Source organism: Haemorhous mexicanus, chromosome 13 (genome assembly GCF_027477595.1).
Source record: "Haemorhous mexicanus isolate bHaeMex1 chromosome 13, bHaeMex1.pri, whole genome shotgun sequence".
Lineage (NCBI taxonomy): Eukaryota > Metazoa > Chordata > Aves > Passeriformes > Fringillidae > Haemorhous > Haemorhous mexicanus.
The window spans coordinates 13929985-13948977 of NC_082353.1; the positions used below are offsets into that span (position 1 = coordinate 13929985).

Sequence of the window (18993 nt, forward strand, 5' to 3'; positions counted from 1 at the left end):
AAATGCTGATAAAGACAAACAAAGCCAGGCTGTGCCCTGCTGCAGCAGTCACCAGTGCTCTGCAGAGCAATCCCAGTGTATGCAGCACTGCCCAGCTGCCCCACAGATACAACTGGAATAGTTCTGTGTGCTAGGGGTAGTACTGGGAGAGGGACAGTATTTATGAAAATAAAAGAACTGAATTGAAGCCTGTATGCTGCTGTCTAGAACTTACAGTTAGGTTTGTACCACCCATTCCCTGGGGGAAATGACATACAATACAAACAGGCCTAGTTGTTCAATTATTCAAGTAGTAAAAGATCCACAGAAAAGCATCTGAGAAACATAACATTTTAATAGATGAAATAAATACTCCAGTACATGCAAGATAAAAACTGACATTGGAAAAAAATTAAAAATCACTTTTGTTATAGTGTAATTTTGTTTGTTTGTTTAAACACTCACAGTAGCTTTTCCCCCAGTTTGGAAATCAACACATGGAAAACATAATCACAACCTCCAGTCCTTCCACTCCTACACACCAAATGCACTTCTAACCTAACACTTGATGCAAAATAAAAAAAGTCATACAAAACAAAAACAAACAAAATAGTAGCTACATCCATCATCTATGTGTTGTTGGGTTTTTTCATTTTTTTAAATGAGTTAGAACTGAGGTAACCTTTTTCCTGCACAACCGAACAGCAAAATTTAGAAGGGAAACTTCGGAAGACAAGACAAGACAAACTTTAAAAACCGCACCCAGCGCGATTAAAGCTCTTTTTTTTCTCCTTTTTCTAAGATACCCCCACCTCCCCAAATATAAAAAACTTTGAAACAGTTTTACCACTTGTGAAGACCTTGTTGAATAAAGGAAAATTTATCTGCAGACACTTGCTTAACTTTAAAGTAAAATAAAAAGAAGCCAAAACTGGCTACCTTTATTAGTACATATAGTTTGAATACGTTCTGCTTCTTCACCACATGAAATCAAAGGACTGGGCTCATCCAAGCAAATTCTTTGGTATACAAAAAAGGGGTGAGGAGGTGGGATATTATTTTCCTTTAGCAATGACTGGGATCTAAACAGAAGATGTGGGGGTTAATTCACAGAATTGGAGTTCACTGGCGGTAAAGTCCTGGGTGAAGATCTTTCTCTTAGTGCCTGAGATAGCAGGTTGCAACCATCCGAGACGGCGCAAGCTGAGTTCCTCAACCGTTCCCTGTAATCGCTCATTTTGGTGCTACTTTCGGGGTGTTGGGCTATATCCCTGAGGCATTGGGTCAGGAGCACACAAGCAGATACCACACTCATGGCTCCTCCTAGGATGGCGGTTTGCACAGCTTTGCCCTCTGGATTAATGGTGGCAGCTTTACCCAAAAACTGGGGCTCAGTGGCAAAGCCCACCAGAGCATAGACAGACTGCACCAAAGGTCCACTGAACAAGACGCACCGGTTCCTGGTCAGCTCGCTGGGCGAGGTCTTGACCTCCTTGACACAGGCCAAGAGGGCAGAGGCGCTGGTGCTCATGCATTTGACACTGAGTTTGAACTGCTCCTTAGCAAATTTATCCTTGGATTTCTCACTGGCCAGCACGCAGGCGTCTGTCAGGAATTTCAAGTTCTTGGACATGTTCTGAGAAACCTCCAGCAGGAGCTGAGGGCTCATATCTGCCAAAGGGGTGGTTTTCAAGACCCCGCAGCCGTGCTCCACCTCATGCCTACATCGGGTCACCTTGTAGCGATCCACCAAGCCAGGCATGGCAGGCTGGGCCCCTGGAGTCTCCACTGCAGCCAGGTAGGCAGCATGGGCAGAGCATTCGGTCAGGGAGACCACCAGCTCCCCCATCTCCATCAGGCTTTCTCCCACCTCCCCGAAGCGTCCCATGTTGAGCTGGCTCTGGACGTCATGGGTCAAGATGGAGAGTCCTTTGGTCCTGGCAATGATCGTGTCCCTGCACTTCTCAAAGGACTCACCGAAGACAGACAGACTCTCGGTGTTCACCGGCCTGGTCTCGCTCGACAGCAGAAGCAGATCGGCCACCAGTTGCATCTTGATCTTGCAGTGGTCGCAGATAGAGATGAGCTTTTTCCTCTGCAGGGAGCTGCTGCTGGGGATGCCGCCGCCGGAGACCTCGCTGCTGGACTTGCCGGAGCCACCGCTAGCCATAGCGCCGGGGGGGCACTCGCATGCCGCTCGCTACCCCGCTGCTGCCGCCTCCGCCGCCGCCCGAGCAGTCCCGACTGAGCCCGGCAGGATCGCTCTGCCTTTTCCGCAACATCATTCCATTAATCGCCGGGAGGCAAGAAAAGGCTCTGGGCGCCGGGGCTGCCGCTGCTCGGGGAGCGAGCTCGGCCGGGGCGCCCGCCCCGCTCCGGCGCCAGCCTCCGCTCCTACGGCGCTCCCGCGGCGGGGCGGCGCTCGCCGGGCGCCCCCGGGCCCCGGTCTGGCATCCTTTAGCTAAAAATACGTAATTTTTTTTTCTCCTTTCCTTCTCGCACGCTGGCTCGCCTTCCTTCCACCGTCTCGTCCGGCTCCCCGGCTGCGGGATCCTGCGCGAAGTTCCCTTTACCAGACGCGGTACCTCAGGGACGCTCCGCCGCCGCGCGGAGTTGGGGCAGGGGCGCAGCCTTCAAGTTGCTACCGCGCCCCCGGCGCCTCCGGTCGGGGAGCGCCCGCCGGGCGCAGCTCGCAGGGGCCGGAGGGGCGGCGGCTGCGCACCATGTGCCGCCCCCGGCGCCCGCCGCGGCCCCGGCTCGCAGGAAGCGCCGCGGAGGGTGTGGCCCGCCCGCCCCGCACGGCCCCGCCGCACACCCGCGGGGAGCCGGGACGCGGGGGACCGCGGGGGGAAGGAAAAAAAAAAAAAAAATAAGAAGAAAGAGAGGAGGGGGTAAAAAAAAAAAAGCTCCACCGGATCCGGGTGCTGGGGCGGGCGGGCGGATCCGTTCCCCTTCCTTTGCCGCTGCCTCACTCCTTCCTGCCGCGATCATTCACGCGGCCGCTGCGCGCTCGCTCCCCGCCGCCGCCGTCCATCCCCTGCGCCCCGGGCCCTCCTCGCCGGCTCCCGCGGTGGCCGCCGCCGCACCAACTTAGGCTCTTCCCGCAAACAAGGGTGGTGGCCGCGGGCTGCAGCCGCGGATGCTGCGACCCGCCCGGCCTTGCGCTCCTCCTGCCATCTTCCCTGGCTGAACAGCCAACTCCCAGGGAAAAAAAAAATAAAATAAAAAAAAAGAGAAGAAAAAGAGGGGAAAAAAAAGGAGAGAGCTAGGAAATCTTCGTTTAAATTCCCTTTCTCAGGCTTTCAGACAAACTACTGGGAAGCGGCGGCTGCGACGGCGCTGCCAGCCAGACGCTGCACGGCTCCGGGGGAGCTCCCCCACCCCGCTGCCTTTGCTGTAACCTCACTTGAGCCTATCGAAATCTTTTGTGCGGTGTCACCGCCCTTCGTTTAAATCCTGCCCTCCCCCCGCCGCCGCTCCGCGCCCGCCGCCGCTCGCTCCTCCCAGGCGGAGGGGGCAGCAGCGCCGGCACCGCCCGTCAGCCGCCGCTGCCCCGTCCCCGCCGCGCCGGGCTCCGGAGGGGCTCCGCGAATAAACAGCGGGAGTGCCGGAGCGGGAGGCCCCTGGGAGGAAGGCGAGAGGCAGCCGGACCGCGGCCGCCGGGAGAGCGCGGCCCGGGGGCGCACGGAGCCGTCGGATAGCGGAGAGCGAGGAGCCGCCCCAGCCCCGGCCCGGGTGCCGCTCCCCGCCCGGCCCCTGCCCCGGGCAGCCCGCCAGGTGAGTGCGGCGTTCCGCTCGGAGCTCCCGGCCCGCCGGGCAGCGCCCGTGTCGGGCTGTCCCGGTCCGGGTGGCAGAACCCGTCCCTGTGCCAGCCGGCACCGAGTGGCAGAGCCCGAGGCAGCGCGGCTGGGAGCGCGGGCCCGCCTCTCATCCCGCGGGGTTCCGGGTACCCGGCCCGGGCTGGCCGTCGGGAGTGCTGAAAACGCGGGATGGGGGACTGCCGCAGCTTTCTTTACACAGAAATACTGCTCTCAGCACAGGCCTTGACCCAGATTTTAAACCAATGAAGACGAATTTGGTCTGTTGCTCTCCTGTTTCTGTCGCTGTTTTTGAACACTGATTACTGTTTATTAGACTTCAGCAGGGGAAATGTAAACCTACTGACACTGCTGTGTACTGAAAGCTCTACAAAGACTTCCTCTGATCTGATTCCATTCTGCAGTACACCGAGAACTTTTTGAGATGATTCTTGTCAAAAGCAAGATGTTACACTCAGTAAACCTGAGGCACACATCAGATTCTGTCCTGTTGCACAGTATCTGCATCAATATAATTCTGATTAATCAAAGCCCATGTTGAAACCACATCTTACATTTGTTATGTATTTTGCTGTAGCTTAAGCTGCAGCTAAATAATAACATTATTTTGCACCTTCAAATCAGAATTTTCTTTCTAAGTCAGCCGCCTAATTCTAGGCATTTACAATGCATTTAGCAGGTTACAGAGCTCCAGAAGTACATTTGTCCCGATTCACAGTTAACATCCTGCTACATTCCTACTGCTGCAGGGGTATAAGTGACCTTGAAATAAACGGAAATTGAACCAATTCCTCACTTGCTGTTGCAGGCCAGGTCAACAATATCCTGGCACAAAGAGAGCCCACCAAATGGATTCCATACATTTAAAGAGCTTCAGACAAGTTTATTTGCACTTATTCTTAGCCATTGGCTAGAAGAACCTCTGGCCTTCTCCTTGTAGAGCAGGATGTGAGCAGGATGAGCACAGATGTGAAAGTGGGGGGTTAACAGGATGTACATATTTGGAGGGCAGAAGAAGCCTTTGCCATAAAGCCAGGCTTGAGGAAAGGGGTAGATACTGGTCTATGGGTGTGTCAAAAATAGGGCAGTTCTCCACCCATCCCTCCTCACCAAAACAGTGTGAGGGAAATTCTGTTTACTTGAGTCAGATTATAGCAGTTTCAAGGAAGGTCATGATTTGGGCCTAAACAATTTTGGCTTACTGCCAGCAACTTGTTTTCAAAAGTATAAATAGGAATGATTTCAGAGTGCTCTGAAAAATAAAAATCAATGGGCAGAAGAAGCCAGCTGAACTGTATTTCAAAGTATTTCCAGATACGTCCTTAAATGAGGTGAGATAGTATCCAGCACAAGGAATGTCTCTCATAAATATTAACCTAGTTTATCTTTAATGAGGATTGACTACATTTAATTAGGGCTTGAAAGATTTCATTTTAGAAAACGTAGGTCTCATCCCTGGCTAGAAGAGGTGTTACATGACCTAATAATCTTTTCCATTTTTAGATGCTGCTGCCTGCCATGATGCTCTGTGTGATTTGTGCCATGCCCCAAGGACAAAGGGGAGAGATCCTTGTTTTGGACAGGTCCTGCAGTGCCTCCTCCACCAGTCTCCCTCCACAGAAACCCAGCTGGGCCTTAACCATGGCAGTTCCTGACCAAAGCCCTTAGTAACTGCTACGATATAAAGCAATTTTTTTCTCTAGCTCTTCTAACTTATCCACCAGGCTGATCTAGTCCTTATCTGCCTTGGTATTAGCCAGGGGGAAAACTGGTAATTTTTGTCCTGTAGTAGGTGTTGCATGTGGACAGTGTCCAAGGAAGTCTTGCCAAATGTCATTGTCCTCCCACAGGAGCCCTGGGTGTTTAGTTTTTCTGCATATTAAATGTTTGGGGAAGAGTGACTTAGCTTTTGCTTTTTGAAAAAATAATGTTGAAAATACCACCTTCATTAGTCATTTTTACCATGCAAGTGGCTTTTCCTGGAGCAGGTCCCTGTGAGATCCATCCTACAGAGTGTAGGGTTGCTGCCTAGGTACACCTGGCCTAGCTGGATTCCCTCTTAGTCTGTGTTTCCCATGAACATGCAGTCTCATTCTGAAAGGCAGCCTTGGAGGTGGATTCTCTTGGGCTGGTACCTGAGCAAGGTACATGCTTTGAAGTGCCAGTACATGCATCTCTGTGATTGTGGAGGAGGCTTGTACCCAGCGATGTTTGGGTGGGTATTTCCTTCCTAAGTCTTCTGCACATCTCTTTCAAGGAGGATGTGTTCACACCCATTTATTTCAGTGCAAAGGTGATCCAAAGGGCTTGGGCAGCTCACTGAATTGGTATAAAAACTTGGATGATGTGACAATCAGGTGGCCATGCTTGGCTTTAAAAAGATTTCACTGACAGAGTCTGAATGAATTAACTCTCTGGGGTTCAAACCAGCAGGCATTGTCAGATACAAGGGATTAAAAGCCTTTTTAATGTGGCTTAGTAGTGTACAGAAGATTGGCTTACTTGTATGAGCTCTTCTTTTGTCACATTGATCTTTATTTTGCATTGTGCTTAGCACAACAGAAACTGGAGGCTGAAGTCTTCTTTCCTGAATCGTCTGAAAGAACTTGGCCCTTTTATTGCTTAGTAAAATATTTCATTGTGAAGGAGGAATTGATTTTTGCCAGTGTAGCCACTGTTGAGTAATAGCTGAAGAATACCAAGTTGTAATAATTTCATGAGCACTGTATGTGGCCAGGTGGGTGAGAGGAAGTTACTATATGGTGGGTTGTACTTCTTTATATTACTTTCCTGTATAGATGTATTGATCTAACCTAATAGGGAGCTAGCTGATGAAGGAATAAAAGGCAATTCAGTGGTTCCCCTGTGTCAGCTGTATGTGACTAAACCCATGAGGTGGTAATTACAGGAATGATAGCTCCAGTTCTGAGGGATGCAGCTGGTTTGTCAGGCTGTAAACTAAAAATCACAGGAGGATAATGTTGGCAGGGACTGATGGAAGAAATACTTCAATACCAAAGCAGACTTTGCAGAAGAGGGTGGATGAAGATGGGCCTTCCTCTCTGCAGCAGCGTAAGTCACACAGAAGGAAAGGCAAGTTTCCAAGAATGATCAGCTTATTGTTCTTAAGATCTTTTTTGTCTTAAATGCTTTGGTGCTGAGTAAGTGTTTTGTGGTCAGTACTTACAGCCATTACTTCATGAGAGATTAAACTGCGAGGTCTGGGTCTGTCTCGGGTCTGCAGAGGTAGCCATGGTGGATGCACTGGGATGCAACCTGAGAACTGGTCTGCTTGTAGCCAGAAACACAGATCTGGAGGAACAGTTAACTAGGCACTTGAGACAGCAAAGTGCAAACACAGTCATAAGTTTTGTTTCTTTTGTCTATAAATAAATAGGTTTTAGGATAGCGGGTGGGCTTTCACATACAGGTTTAATTAATCTGGTGTTCTGGTGGTTTGTGTTTGTTCTTTTTTTAACATGGCATAGTCAAAACCACAGTATCAAAGGCAGAACAAATTCATTATGTAGACATTAATGTAAACATCCCAGTAGTGGGATGCTGGTCAGTTCCTGTTTCTCAACTGAAAGGTAATACAGCAAAAGAGGTTTTTCTTTTGTTGTCCTTTTATTCATTATTTATTGCACTGTTTTCACCACTTGCTGTATATAATCAATTGCTTGTCCCCTGGTGTTACCATGGATATTTAATACATCAATGTGGAAAAGAGACACATTTTTATGAAAAAGAAAATGCAGCTACAAAACTCCTCTTGCACTGAATGGACAGCTGTGCCATATTTTATGTGAATACAGCCAACAATGGCTTGTTGTTTCTTGTTCTTGCCTGCCATCTACACACACAGACATCCCTCCTGCACCTCATGTGTCTCGAGGCTGGTGCCCAGGAGGTTCCATGTAGCTCCTTGTGTCCCTTCTCCCTCCCTGGAGCAGGTGAGAAGGGCCAGAGGCAGGTTTGTAACCTTGAAGCTCAGGAGTACTCAAGGCAAGAATGGCAGATGCTGTTGGTTAGAGTGGTCCAGCTTAAACAGGAATCCAAGACCCTCCCTTAGTCTCTTATGTCTGGGTTTTTTTGAGATCAAAGGAGAACATGGTATTTTGAAGAAAATGTGCAAGGGCCCACCCTTCCTGAATTGCACTCTTGGTTGTATGTTCTGTCCTGCAGCTGTAATACTCTACAGAAGGGTTTGGGTTTCTCCCCTCCCTGCCCTCTTTTAATGTATTGTGAGAGAAGTTTAATAGATGTTTTCACAGGAGTCTCTGATCCTACACTGCTCTCATTGTGCCTCTCTCTGTGTTCTGTGAGCAGGGCTGCTGATCATTACCAATTTAAGCCTAGCACCTCTAATTCATCTGACGTTCATGTAATGTATTACTTACATTAGATGTAGGTGCCAAAACTGACCTGTAAACCTAAAATGAAATTGGGACTACAAAATTAATTTCATTTAGATTCTGAAAATTAGACTATAAATTGAATTCTTGTGGGAACTCTGTAAATCTTCTTTGACATTGATTTAATGTAATTCTTTTCTTAATAGGGTAACTTTAAATTGTGTAACCAGCACATAGTTTTAACCAGCACATATTTGTAGCAAGTCTTGCAGTCAGATGGAAGATTCTAAGAGGAACATTCTTTGGTGTTTCTGAATTCAAGGATCACACTGTAAAGCTCTAATGCAGCTGAGTAGACAGGCAGCATACCCCCTCCCCAGCCCTGAGCAGGTAGGTAATGACACAAAGCTGTGATGTCATTTATCAGGCATCTCCATCCCATCAATGAATTTTAATTTATAAAATGCATGTGCACAGGATAACACAAATTCAGGGTAAAGATTTATTTTATGTTCAAAACTCAAGTCAGAATCTGAATTTCAAGGTTAGTACCTGAATTAGAATTTCATGTCAGAATCATCATAGTTAATCACTAATCTGGAAAAAATTTGAATTAAAGACTTAGTTTTTTAAACTGGATCCAGGAATTCAAGATCTGACAAACTGTGGAACAAAAATTTGTATTCTTTTAATAGATGGCAAGTAAGTGTGCTTGTCTTACGCATGAAATTAAATTGAGGACTGAAATTATTCTGAATTATTCAAATGTTCACGCTCGAGATGACAGCATATTCTGCTTGCTGTGCTGCTTTTTATCTTAGACATTTTCTTGTTTTTAAAGATAACATGTTCAGGTCTGATTCTTCAGGTTTAATTCTGCCTGTGAGTAAATTCAGAGGGTTGGATTAACAAATGCACTGTCTGTGCATGAGAGCTCGGGCATTAGATTCTCTCTGCAGGAGAACATTTCAGGTACTTGAGATAATTTGACCTATGAAAACAATAATTTTGAATGTTTTACTGCAAATAACTCATAATAGCCTGACATTCTGTAAAATGTATGATAGTGCTTTTAAACAGGGAAGAATATGCTGAATGCTGGGACATCTCAAAGCTTGCATCCAAAATTACCACTGCAAGGCTGCCTTGCACAACACTTAATTCATGTGGGCTTCTATTAAACATCCTTCTGTGCCAGTAGAGTTCTTGAAATGAATTGATTCTTCCAGACACAGCAAAAGCTGATAGCAGGCAGCCCTTGCATATTCATTCTCCTTTCTGCATGCTCAGTGCTGATCTTCTGTCTTGTCTGTATGTCCTTTCCTTCCAAGAAGGCAGGCATTGCCATTTCCTTAATGAAGTCAAGTTCCCTGTTCTTTCTAAGGTTTGATTCCAAGGATTGACACGGAACAAGCTTTAAGATTCTACTGCACTGTATTTGCAAAGAAAAGTAAAATGTGACAAATAGCAATCCACTTTAAAATAGAAAATTGCATATAAAACTCCACCGCCACCTAAGACTTGAGAGAGCTTTTGGCAGTTAAAAATTCACATTTTTCTCCCAACTCATAAGAAAGAATGGTATGGAAAATACATTTTGCACAAATAGAGTTCCAAAAATGGAAAAAAATTGAGATAATCTAAAACTTCATTAACAGAAATTTAGAACATCCTGAATCCTCATATTACAGCTTGATCCAGCCCTGCTCAATAACGAAAACAGTTTACAAGGGAAGGTAGATTTGCCTTTCTGGTAAGATTTAACTTTGTAATTAAAGGTAATACTAATTAAACTTGAGTGTTGCAGAAGCAAAAATGACAGTCACTGCTTGAGACCTTCCCTGGCATGACTAGATGGGACTTTTAGCTACAAGGCAAAGTATTTACCACCTTACCCTTGCAATCTACAATGAAAGTAGCCATGTATTATCTATATTCTGTATTGCAATCCTAGTAGTGTTAGCTGCTGGGACTATAAAAACTGTTAAGAAATGTGAAAATGTTTAAGCTATAAAAAGCATATTGGCATGATTCAGTGGATGCTCTGATCAAAACACACTGTGCTTCAATAAAAAGAGAATGCAGTTTAATTTGCTGCTGTCGGTGGTATGTGCTGCATTGCAATTGTTTCTTGCATGGGAAAGAGGAACAGCAGAGAGCAGGGGCTGAACAGGTGTTTGTCCTGCAGCTGACCCCACAAGCAGCAGACTTGAACGAGTCCTCCCAGACACAGAATTTTGCCTGAACAGAGGTAGTTGCAAAGTCAGAGCCAAGCACGAAAATTACCTCCTTTTCAAATTAAAGCTTTTATTGGCACGACAATGAAATGTATAGTTTTGGTGGTGCAGTCCTGGGTATACTGAACAACTTGTTCACCTACCAGAGGGAATCAGGTTACTTTTGAGATCCATTTCTGAACATAGTCTCAGATGTTAAAGAAAGTAAGTTGGCTTGGTTCTAACAAGAAAAGACAGAATTGAAGAAAATATTTCCTAGTAGAAATTCAATGAAAATATTTTATACTGCAAGTCCACCATTCCAAGATAGGATCTTTTTTTTTTCCCAGTGAATGTATGCACGATCCAGTAATAACAAAAGTTAGCAGAAACCTATTTTAGTAAAACCTCATGAATCACAGCAATCTGATATAGTATACCTGATGTTCATTATATTTAATGAGAGATCACTGAGCAAATGTGCTCATTAGTGGCTCTGGTATTGGACAGCTCTGTGAGAAGTACTTGTCTAAACCCTGTTTCAGTTATGTACATTTAACAAGCTCCACGAATAGCTCTGGGCTGCTTCCTGTTCCTCAGGCACTGGCAGCGTGTCTGAAATGTTATAAAATGCATGGAGGCTGGTTGGTTGGGGGGGGCTGAAATCTTGGATCCCAGATCCTCCTCTACTGTTTCTCATGGTACATGTGCTTGGCAAGCTGCTCCTTCAGGTGCTGCCTCCCTGGAGTTCACCAGCTACGTGGCCCTGCAGTGTTTGCTCACTTCAAGAGTCAGCCAGGCTTTGGAGAGCCCCCCCAAACCCACACCTCTGCCTCCTGACTGCGTTTGTTTTCTATGTGCACACCTTGCCCATAAAGGCAGTGGGTTCCTGGTTCATTACACGACCAGAACTGGATCATCTGGGGTTGAAGCTGATGATCTTTAAAGTCCCTTCCAACCCAAACCATTCTATGATTACAGGATTCTGTGATACAGTAACAGAATTGGGGTTGAAGAGTTCTCTCAACAGAATTAGTTCCTCTGCTCTGAACCTGGTCTACCTTCAATGCTGAAATGGAAAAGCAGCCTCTTCACTAATCAGCCTGACTGCAATTAATATCTACCAGCAGCAATAACAGTGATGCTTCCTTGAATTCCCAAGTTTAAACTTGCTGGAATGCAAGGCAAAAGGTAGAAGAGAAGATTGTGCTATTTGTAATTAAAAAGCTACCATGAGGAAAAAACGAAGATTGGAGTGAAATAAGGCTGTGCAGACATCCATGCGTGTAATTTGGTTTAGATAATGGAAAAACAGCCTGTACCAAGAAAAACCCGTATCTCATATGTTGTTGTGGTGGTCAGATGTTCTGGAGTTGTATTTTAGTAGCAAACAGCATTCATTTTAATCGTTTTCTTTTAGAAGCCTAATATTGCTGAGACAGTAGTCAAAATCAGAAGACTCCTGCAATGGGCCCAGTTCCCATCACACAGATCAGCAAACCCAGATACTTTTCATCCTCTTTAAAAAAAAAAAAAAAAAAACACAAGAAGCAACCACATAGTTTAGATGCCAGGCGCTGGGCACATAATTTATTTACTCGTTTTATCATCTCAGTGCCCAGCGCTCGTTCCCTGCCCGGGCCTGCAGGACCGCACCGGGGGCTGCTCCGCCTGGAGCGGGGCTTGGTGCGGGGACAGCGGCGCCCGGGGAGGCGGCAGGGGGGCCGGCAGTGCCGTCAGCCCCGGCAGTGCCCGTCAGCCCCGGCCGCTCCCGGGACCCGGCCGGGCCGCGCCCAGCCCGGCCCGATCCGCCCGTCCAACTCCGCCTCCCGGCCTGACCCATCCCGTCCCACTCCCGGCTCCTCCTCCCGGCCCGATCCATCCCGCCCCGCGGCCCTTCCATCTACTCCTGCCGGCCCGATCTCTCCCGGCCTGCTCCCCCGCAGCTCCTCCTCCCGGCCCGGCCCATGAGGGAGCCGGGGCCGCCTTCCCGGGAGCGGCAGAAGATGGCGGCGGCCGCGGGCTGGGCGCTTCTGGCCCTGGCGCTGTGTCTGAGCGCGGCGGCCGCGACCGGCGGCTCCGAGGGGAAGCGGCCGCCCAAGAAAAAGGACATTCGGGACTACAACGACGCGGACATGGCCCGGCTGCTGGAGCAGTGGGAGGTGCGGGAGGCGCCGGGGCCGGCGGTGTCCGCCCGCACCACGCGGAGGGAGCGCCGCGGCTGCCGGGGGGCGGCGGGGCCGGGCGGGAGGGATCCCCGGGCCCGGTGGAGGGTGGCCGGTGCCGTGTTCCTTCCTCTGAGGCTCTGGGTCCGTGTGCGGGGTTTTCAGAGTCGGGGCGAGCGGCCCTCAGCCTGCCCTGCCCGGCTGGCCCTGTCCCGCCTTCCCAGAGCCCCAGCACCCAGCCCGGTGCTCGGTGCCTGCCAGCAGCTTCGTCTGGCTGAAAAGTCTGGTTTTTTTCTAAGTATTTAGCGATACACATTGTGTGACCGCGGGGTGGATACCACAAGTTGTATTAATTTCACGTTTACAGGGTAGATACGTTGTTTTGGTTTGGTGGTTTTTTCCTATCTTTCCTCATAGTAACAACTTCTAATTCCAGCTCTCTCTCATTGCCTGCATTCTTATTAGCCTGCTGCCTTAACTTTCCTTGGCGGTTTCCCATCACTCCCTTTTCCATGTGGTTGTCGTGCCACTGTTAGGTTCTTTTCACTATGTTATGTTCCATCATCTTCTGATAAATGCCAGAGCACTCCTCACTGTCATTTGTTCTTTCCCGTGAGGTTTTTCCTGGAATATTTTGCAAAAAACCCTGAAAGAAATAATAGAGAGAAAACTTGTTTTATGTAACACCAGTCACAGCTGTAAGTCAAAGTGGAGAAGTGTGTTTTATATGTAAATTATAGATAAAGTAACAGGAAGTATGGATGCCTGCCTTGGTCCTGGTTGGCAGGTTATGGACTTGTTATTCCATGGATTGTTACTCCATATGTCCCTTTAGAAAGGGAGGTTCTTAGAAAATCGAGTTAAATTTTTAAATAAAATTAATAAAAGGTTCAAAATTCACTTTTCTGTTAGTGGAATCAGCCAAGGACCCAGCAGGCCCAGCTTCCAAAAAATCAAGGCTTCATATTGCCCAACTTGAACCAAATTTGGCCATGTAGGAAAAAAAAGCCTTAAAAGGTGAGCATCTCTTTTTAATGCAATGGCTGAAAGGGAGACTCGAGTTCATGCTGCTGTAACTCTTGACTGTATATTCTGCTCCAGCCCTAATGGGCAGGTCAGGAAGCTCTGGAGGGTTTTTCTTTTTCAGCTGGGGCAGGTTCCTGATCCAGGTCACAGTGTGCTGCACAAATGCAGATGTGGCAGAGCAGCTGGGGAGTCACTGCTGGGCCTGGGGGGTCTCTGGGGAGAGGCACACAGAGCAGAGCAGGCAGCGAGGCAGAGCTCAACAGCTGGGGGTTGTTTGGTCTCCTGGGATGGTCAGCTGCAGGGCATTTTGTCTGGTGGGAGTCAGGACACACAGGGGACATGAAAGGCTTGAGGGGGTGGTGGAGCAGAAGAAAGGACGTGAGTGCACTTGATGGAGTGGGATGAGAAACAAAGGGGCCACTGTGAATTCGGGTAAGAGCAGGAACTGTGCTTGGGAATGAGGGACTTGGGAATGATCTGTACAGAATCAAATGTCATTACTTTCAACTGAATGAAATTACTGCAAAGATTTTTTATTTCCCTGGCAATTAGTCTAAAACCATTGGAAGGATGGTGGTTATGACATGCTTGGGTTCCGCCACAAGCCTGAGTGTGTGGCTCCAGCAGCTTTCCCAGCAGGAGCAGCCACCTCTGCACAGGGTCTCGTGCTGCCCCTTGCACCTTGTGCATGACTGCCTGCTGATCCAGGGGAGTGATCTGGTGGAAAACAAGGATGGGCAGCAGGGCAAAGAGGCCGAGGAGCTTCAGCAGCTCAGTTGCACAGCTAGAGCTTGGAGGAAGCCACCAAGGGATTTTCCTCGTGGAAAGGGACTCTCCTGAAGCCTGGAGTCCTGGGGAGCTGGACACAGAACTGAGAATCTGGGCCAGAGGACTCTTAGTTATTGAAATGTCAAGTGCTTTAAATAGTTCATTACTGTTAAAAGCTCAGGATTTCTCAGGCTTGACTCTGATCACTGAATAGGCAAAGCAATTAAAGTAAGATATGTTACTAATGGTTTTAAAAATCAAAATTCAGGCCATTTATGAGAAATTTCTGACAATGGGAGCTGAGGAGAGGAGCAAGTGAAGGAATATGCAGTTTTTTCTATGTCTGTGTAATGCTTTTCCTCTGGAGCCTCATGTTACTGTTTAAGTGAGTGAGTCCTGAGGTGACTTTATGATGCTGAGTTGTATCCCCATCTGCCTGTTTAGCCCAGAAATAAGTTTTGCACTCTTAAAGCTAAGTCTGAGATTGAAGGGGGAGGAGAAGGAGAAGCAGTGGGATGTCTGAGGCAGCTGTATTCAAAAACACAGAGATAAGAGCTTCAGCCTTCCTTCTCGTGGACAGCAGGAGAGAGCTCTCCTTTGCTCTCAGTTTTTAGCTAGCTGAGGCAGAGAAGTTCTATGTACTGTGGCTTTTCTTTTTCTTCAAACTGATTGGCCCTGCTCTGGACTGAAAACCCAGAGCCCTGGAGCTCACAGCTGTGGCCCACCAGGGCCTGGGACACTGCATTCCAGTGCAGGAGGGACTGAGAGGAGACTGAGTGAGCTGAGCCACACCCCACTAAAAGGACTTTCTGAATTTGCCATCTCTTCAGAACAGTGAGATGTTTTATTCTTTAATATTATTTAATTTTTATGCTTGTGAGTACTTTGCTTCTTAAATAAAGGGTTTTTTCCACTTTTCTCCAAGGAAATCTTTTCCCAGACCAGTAGAAAAAGTGGCCTCTTGCATCTGCTTTCTAGAGGGACCCCTTTGGAAGCTTCCTCCCAAATTTGCCCTAAACCAGGACAGTCTGCTAGACTTTTCAAAGCAAAAGCTTACACTTTTCCTTCACTTTTTTCCTTTTAGATAGCTTTAAGCACAGCTGCATGACATTTTGTGCAGGAAATAAGAAAATAAATGCCATGTAGGGGAGCTCTTGGCATCTTCTGATAATATTTCCATTCAAAGTGAAAGAATACAACTTCAGGAGCATTTAGTTGAATAGTTAGGGAAAAAATAGGTAATACATGTTAGTAGCTTGTTTCTATATTTCAGAGTATTTGGAGATGTTTCTTTCTGCCTTTTTCTTTCAAAACTGTGGAATAAGCTGGCTTTGCTCTAGTCAAACCGGACTTAAACTTCTTTTAATTGTGGAGAATGTTTTTCAGTTAATCACATGAGATTTTGTATTTTCACTGTAATTTACCAATTTGACCATTCTCTGGCCTCCTGTAAGATAATGTTCCCACTTAGTGAGGGCAGGGACTTTCTTGGGCTCTCCTTTCCTCCCAGTTCACTCATTTCAGAAATTTCAAGGCATGTGAACTACTTGAAGCATGTTTCAGACTTGCAAAATTGAAACAAAGACATAATTAGTAAGGAGAGAAAGGATAAAATCTAAGGCTCCTACAGCTTCTGTTCTGTAGTCCCTAAGCTTTAAAGTTTACTGTTACAGAAATCAGGTTCTGGCTTAATGTAAGTTGTCACCATATTCAGCTCACAGTTGTGAGCTGTTTTAAGGGGCAGCAGTTTGATTGTGCCTTTCCAAATATTTAAATGGCTGTCAGCTTCAGCAGAGGCATCAAGAGGTTAATTTTTTTCTTTTTTGTGGGAGTGATTTACTCTGGGTGATTATGTTGTCAGGCTGGGAGCTGCATCTGTGCATTAGAAAAGTCATGAAACCTTTAATCAGTCTTTCTGTGGCATAAGCACACAGAAGATCTGAATTCTTGTGGGTTTAATTGTTTAAAGACACAAAGTAAGGGAACTTAAATTCTCAAGCAATCATATGATTCCCAGAAGTGAGTTTTGACCTCTGAAAGCAGTATCAGATGAATGTTTTTCCATATGTGTGTGTATGAGGCTTTTTATTGCAACTTTCCCATTTCATCTTGCATGCATAATAAATATTTGTGAAACTGAAGAAAAAAAAAACCATTTTAGGAGTTTCATAGGTGGAATTGTATTGAATTAGCCTTAAGGCTGAAATATTTCTCAGTATGTGATAAAATGAGATTCCACCTGTCAGTATGAAAATGTGCATCATTTTCAGGGGAGGGTTCTAAATGGAGAGAGCACTCCTGGTGAAGTATCTTGAAACAACAGTCACTATTTCTTTTGGTTTCACAATCTCCATCATTGAGCTAAAAAATATTTTATCAAAGCACAGTTATTCTCTAAACAAAGAGAAATTTAAAAAAAAAGACTCATAATATATTTGTGGAACAGTTGAGTTTAAAGCTTCCTTGTCGTTTTCAAAACAGAAAGATGATGACATTGAAGAGGGAGATCTCCCTGAACACAAGAGGCCTCCAGCACCAATAGATTTCTCAAAAATAGATCCAGGCAAGCCTGAAAGCATCCTGAAGCTGACAAAGAAGGGGAAGACTTTGATGATGTTTGTCACAGTGTCGGGAAATCCAACAGAAAAGGAGACTGAAGAAATCACCAGCTTGTGGCAGGGCAGCCTCTTCAACGCAAACTATGACGTGCAAAGGTGAGCTGTTGTGCACCAGGATAAAGTTCTTGCCTTTGCAGAACCCTTTCTTTCTTCCTCAAAACCTTTTCAACTGTTCATCCTTTGCTGTTCTCCATCTCCATCATCCATTCCTGTTTCTGGTTTTTTGTCAGTTGTGACAAAATTTGTGGTGTGGTGCAGAAACCTCTTCAATGCTTGTACACTATGTGTGTGTGTATAGCCCCAGTTCTTCTTATCTCACTGTGGTTCAGCTATTTATCAGTTCTAGCTGCAGTAGTTTGCCTCTATGTGCTTGATGGAAAACATCACATTCTGAAGACTGTCACCACAAAAGGCTTTTTGTTCCCCTGTTAAAAAATGAGACTCTTTTTCTCTCTGAGAGAGAGAATAATTTTTAAACAGAATAATGTTGTGCTCTTGTATTGAGGCTGAGAAAGGTTGCAGTATGTGTATAAAGCAAATTTAATGCTCATTTGTGGATTTTACATAGTGCCAAATTAGTTCTAAATTTGTTTCCTTGTTCTTACTTCCTTGGTTACTCATTGATATACTTCATACATTTTATTCTTAAATGTCCTAGAAGATTATTCTCTTGTCCCCATCCCCAGGCAACAACTAGACCAGCTTCTTGCTCTTAAACACATGCCTCAGTCATGGAGGCTCTCTGAGCAAATGCTGAAGTGTTTGAAAAGCACAGAGTTAACAGAAAAAAATTTGGATTTTTCCTGTAGGTTTATTGTTGGCTCCAATCGGGCCATCTTCATGCTGCGGGATGGTGGCTATGCCTGGGAGATCAAAGACTTCCTGATCAATCAGGAAAGGTGTGCAGATGTTACTCTGGAAGGTCAGGTTTATCCTGGCAAGGGAGCAGACGGAAGTGAGAAAGTGAAAAACAAAACAAAACCTGAAAAAGCAAAGAAGAAAAAAGACACAGAGAAGAAATCCAACGGCGTCAAAGAGGACAACCGAGCAACCAACCAGAGAGAGGAGCTATGACAGCCACGGTACCCAGACTGAATCCTGCTCTGCTGCTCCTTGAAGGGAATCTGCTGATGAGTCCTGGGTTTTGGGGAGGAAGGAAGCAGAGACTACTGAAGTTTAAACTTATGTTGAAATTCACAAGTTTACTCATTGCTGTTGACCATTTGTTCAGTTACAGGAAAGGTAATGCTTCATGGCAGCAATTGACTGCTTTAGTTTGTAATTTTTTATGCTTTTGTTGTTGTTTAAAACTAGCATACAAATCTGTGTGTCTAACATCACAAACTTAATTCAAGTGGCAAAGAAGAATTATGGTCTCAGAATACGCTGATGTTCATCTGTAGTAGCTGTGTCCATCTTGGGTGTGCAAATTATGGATTCACAGCTGCTGAGAGCCATGTACAGTGTGCAGAGAGTCTCTTGGAAGATGGTTTGATAGACATAGTTGGCACAAAGCTGCCCAGAGTAGCAAAGAATAGTAGCCAAAGATGCCTGAAATTACAGAGTTTAGGACATGTTTGGTTAGACTGTCTGTTTCTTTAAAATAAACTCAACCTGTTGTGTCCCAGGAGATCTGTGCTTAGGAGTGTGAGGGACTCTGGGTAGGAGCTCTGCTCCTGCACTCCAGATCTGTACAGGAGAGACACTCTGTGCCCTGCAGAAGTGAATGGAATTGTAGCACCTGCACAAGCAGTGTCAGGGTGAAAAGTGAAGACGAATCCAGGGCACTCAGGTTGCTCCTGCTGCTAAAGGACTGTGCCTGTGGAAGCACCTGTTCCTTGCGCCCCGTTCACTCAGGCACTGAGCTGGAAGAAAAAGCTTTTAGCTCTGAAGTTAATTTGGTTTACTGATTTAATGGTTTGTTTAAATATTTGAAAAAGTGCTAGTTACAGTACAGAGTTAAACTTTGAGTCAGACATATCACTTACTGATGCTGATCTGGTTAGATTTTGGTGGCTTTTTTTCTTGGTACAGATTCCTGACTGACT

At 46.2% G+C, this 18993-nt stretch overlaps 2 protein-coding genes and 1 long non-coding RNA gene across 3 annotated transcripts; 2 read left to right on the forward strand and 1 right to left on the reverse strand.

Moving 5' to 3' along the window:
- Nucleotides 1–314: 314 nt before the first annotated feature.
- On the reverse strand, nt 315–2150 carry TLNRD1 (talin rod domain containing 1). The gene has a single exon (XM_059858495.1). The coding sequence runs from the start codon at nt 2147–2149 to the stop codon at nt 1082–1084; it is 1068 nt and encodes a 355-aa protein (XP_059714478.1). The 5' UTR covers nt 2150; the 3' UTR covers nt 315–1081.
- Nucleotides 2151–3619: 1469 nt separating this feature from the next.
- Nucleotides 3620–10242, forward strand: LOC132333422 (uncharacterized). The gene is made up of 2 exons (XR_009488157.1): nt 3620–3756; nt 5301–10242. It is a non-coding gene; the product is annotated as an uncharacterized LOC132333422 (long non-coding RNA).
- A 2088-nt stretch (nt 10243–12330) lies between these two features.
- On the forward strand, nt 12331–18157 carry MESD (mesoderm development LRP chaperone). The gene is made up of 3 exons (XM_059858498.1): nt 12331–12530; nt 16809–17041; nt 17755–18157. Exons 1-3 carry the CDS (start codon nt 12336–12338, stop codon nt 18017–18019), a joined length of 693 nt encoding a protein of 230 aa, XP_059714481.1. The 5' UTR covers nt 12331–12335; the 3' UTR covers nt 18020–18157.
- The last annotated feature ends 836 nt before the right edge of the window (nt 18158–18993 follow it).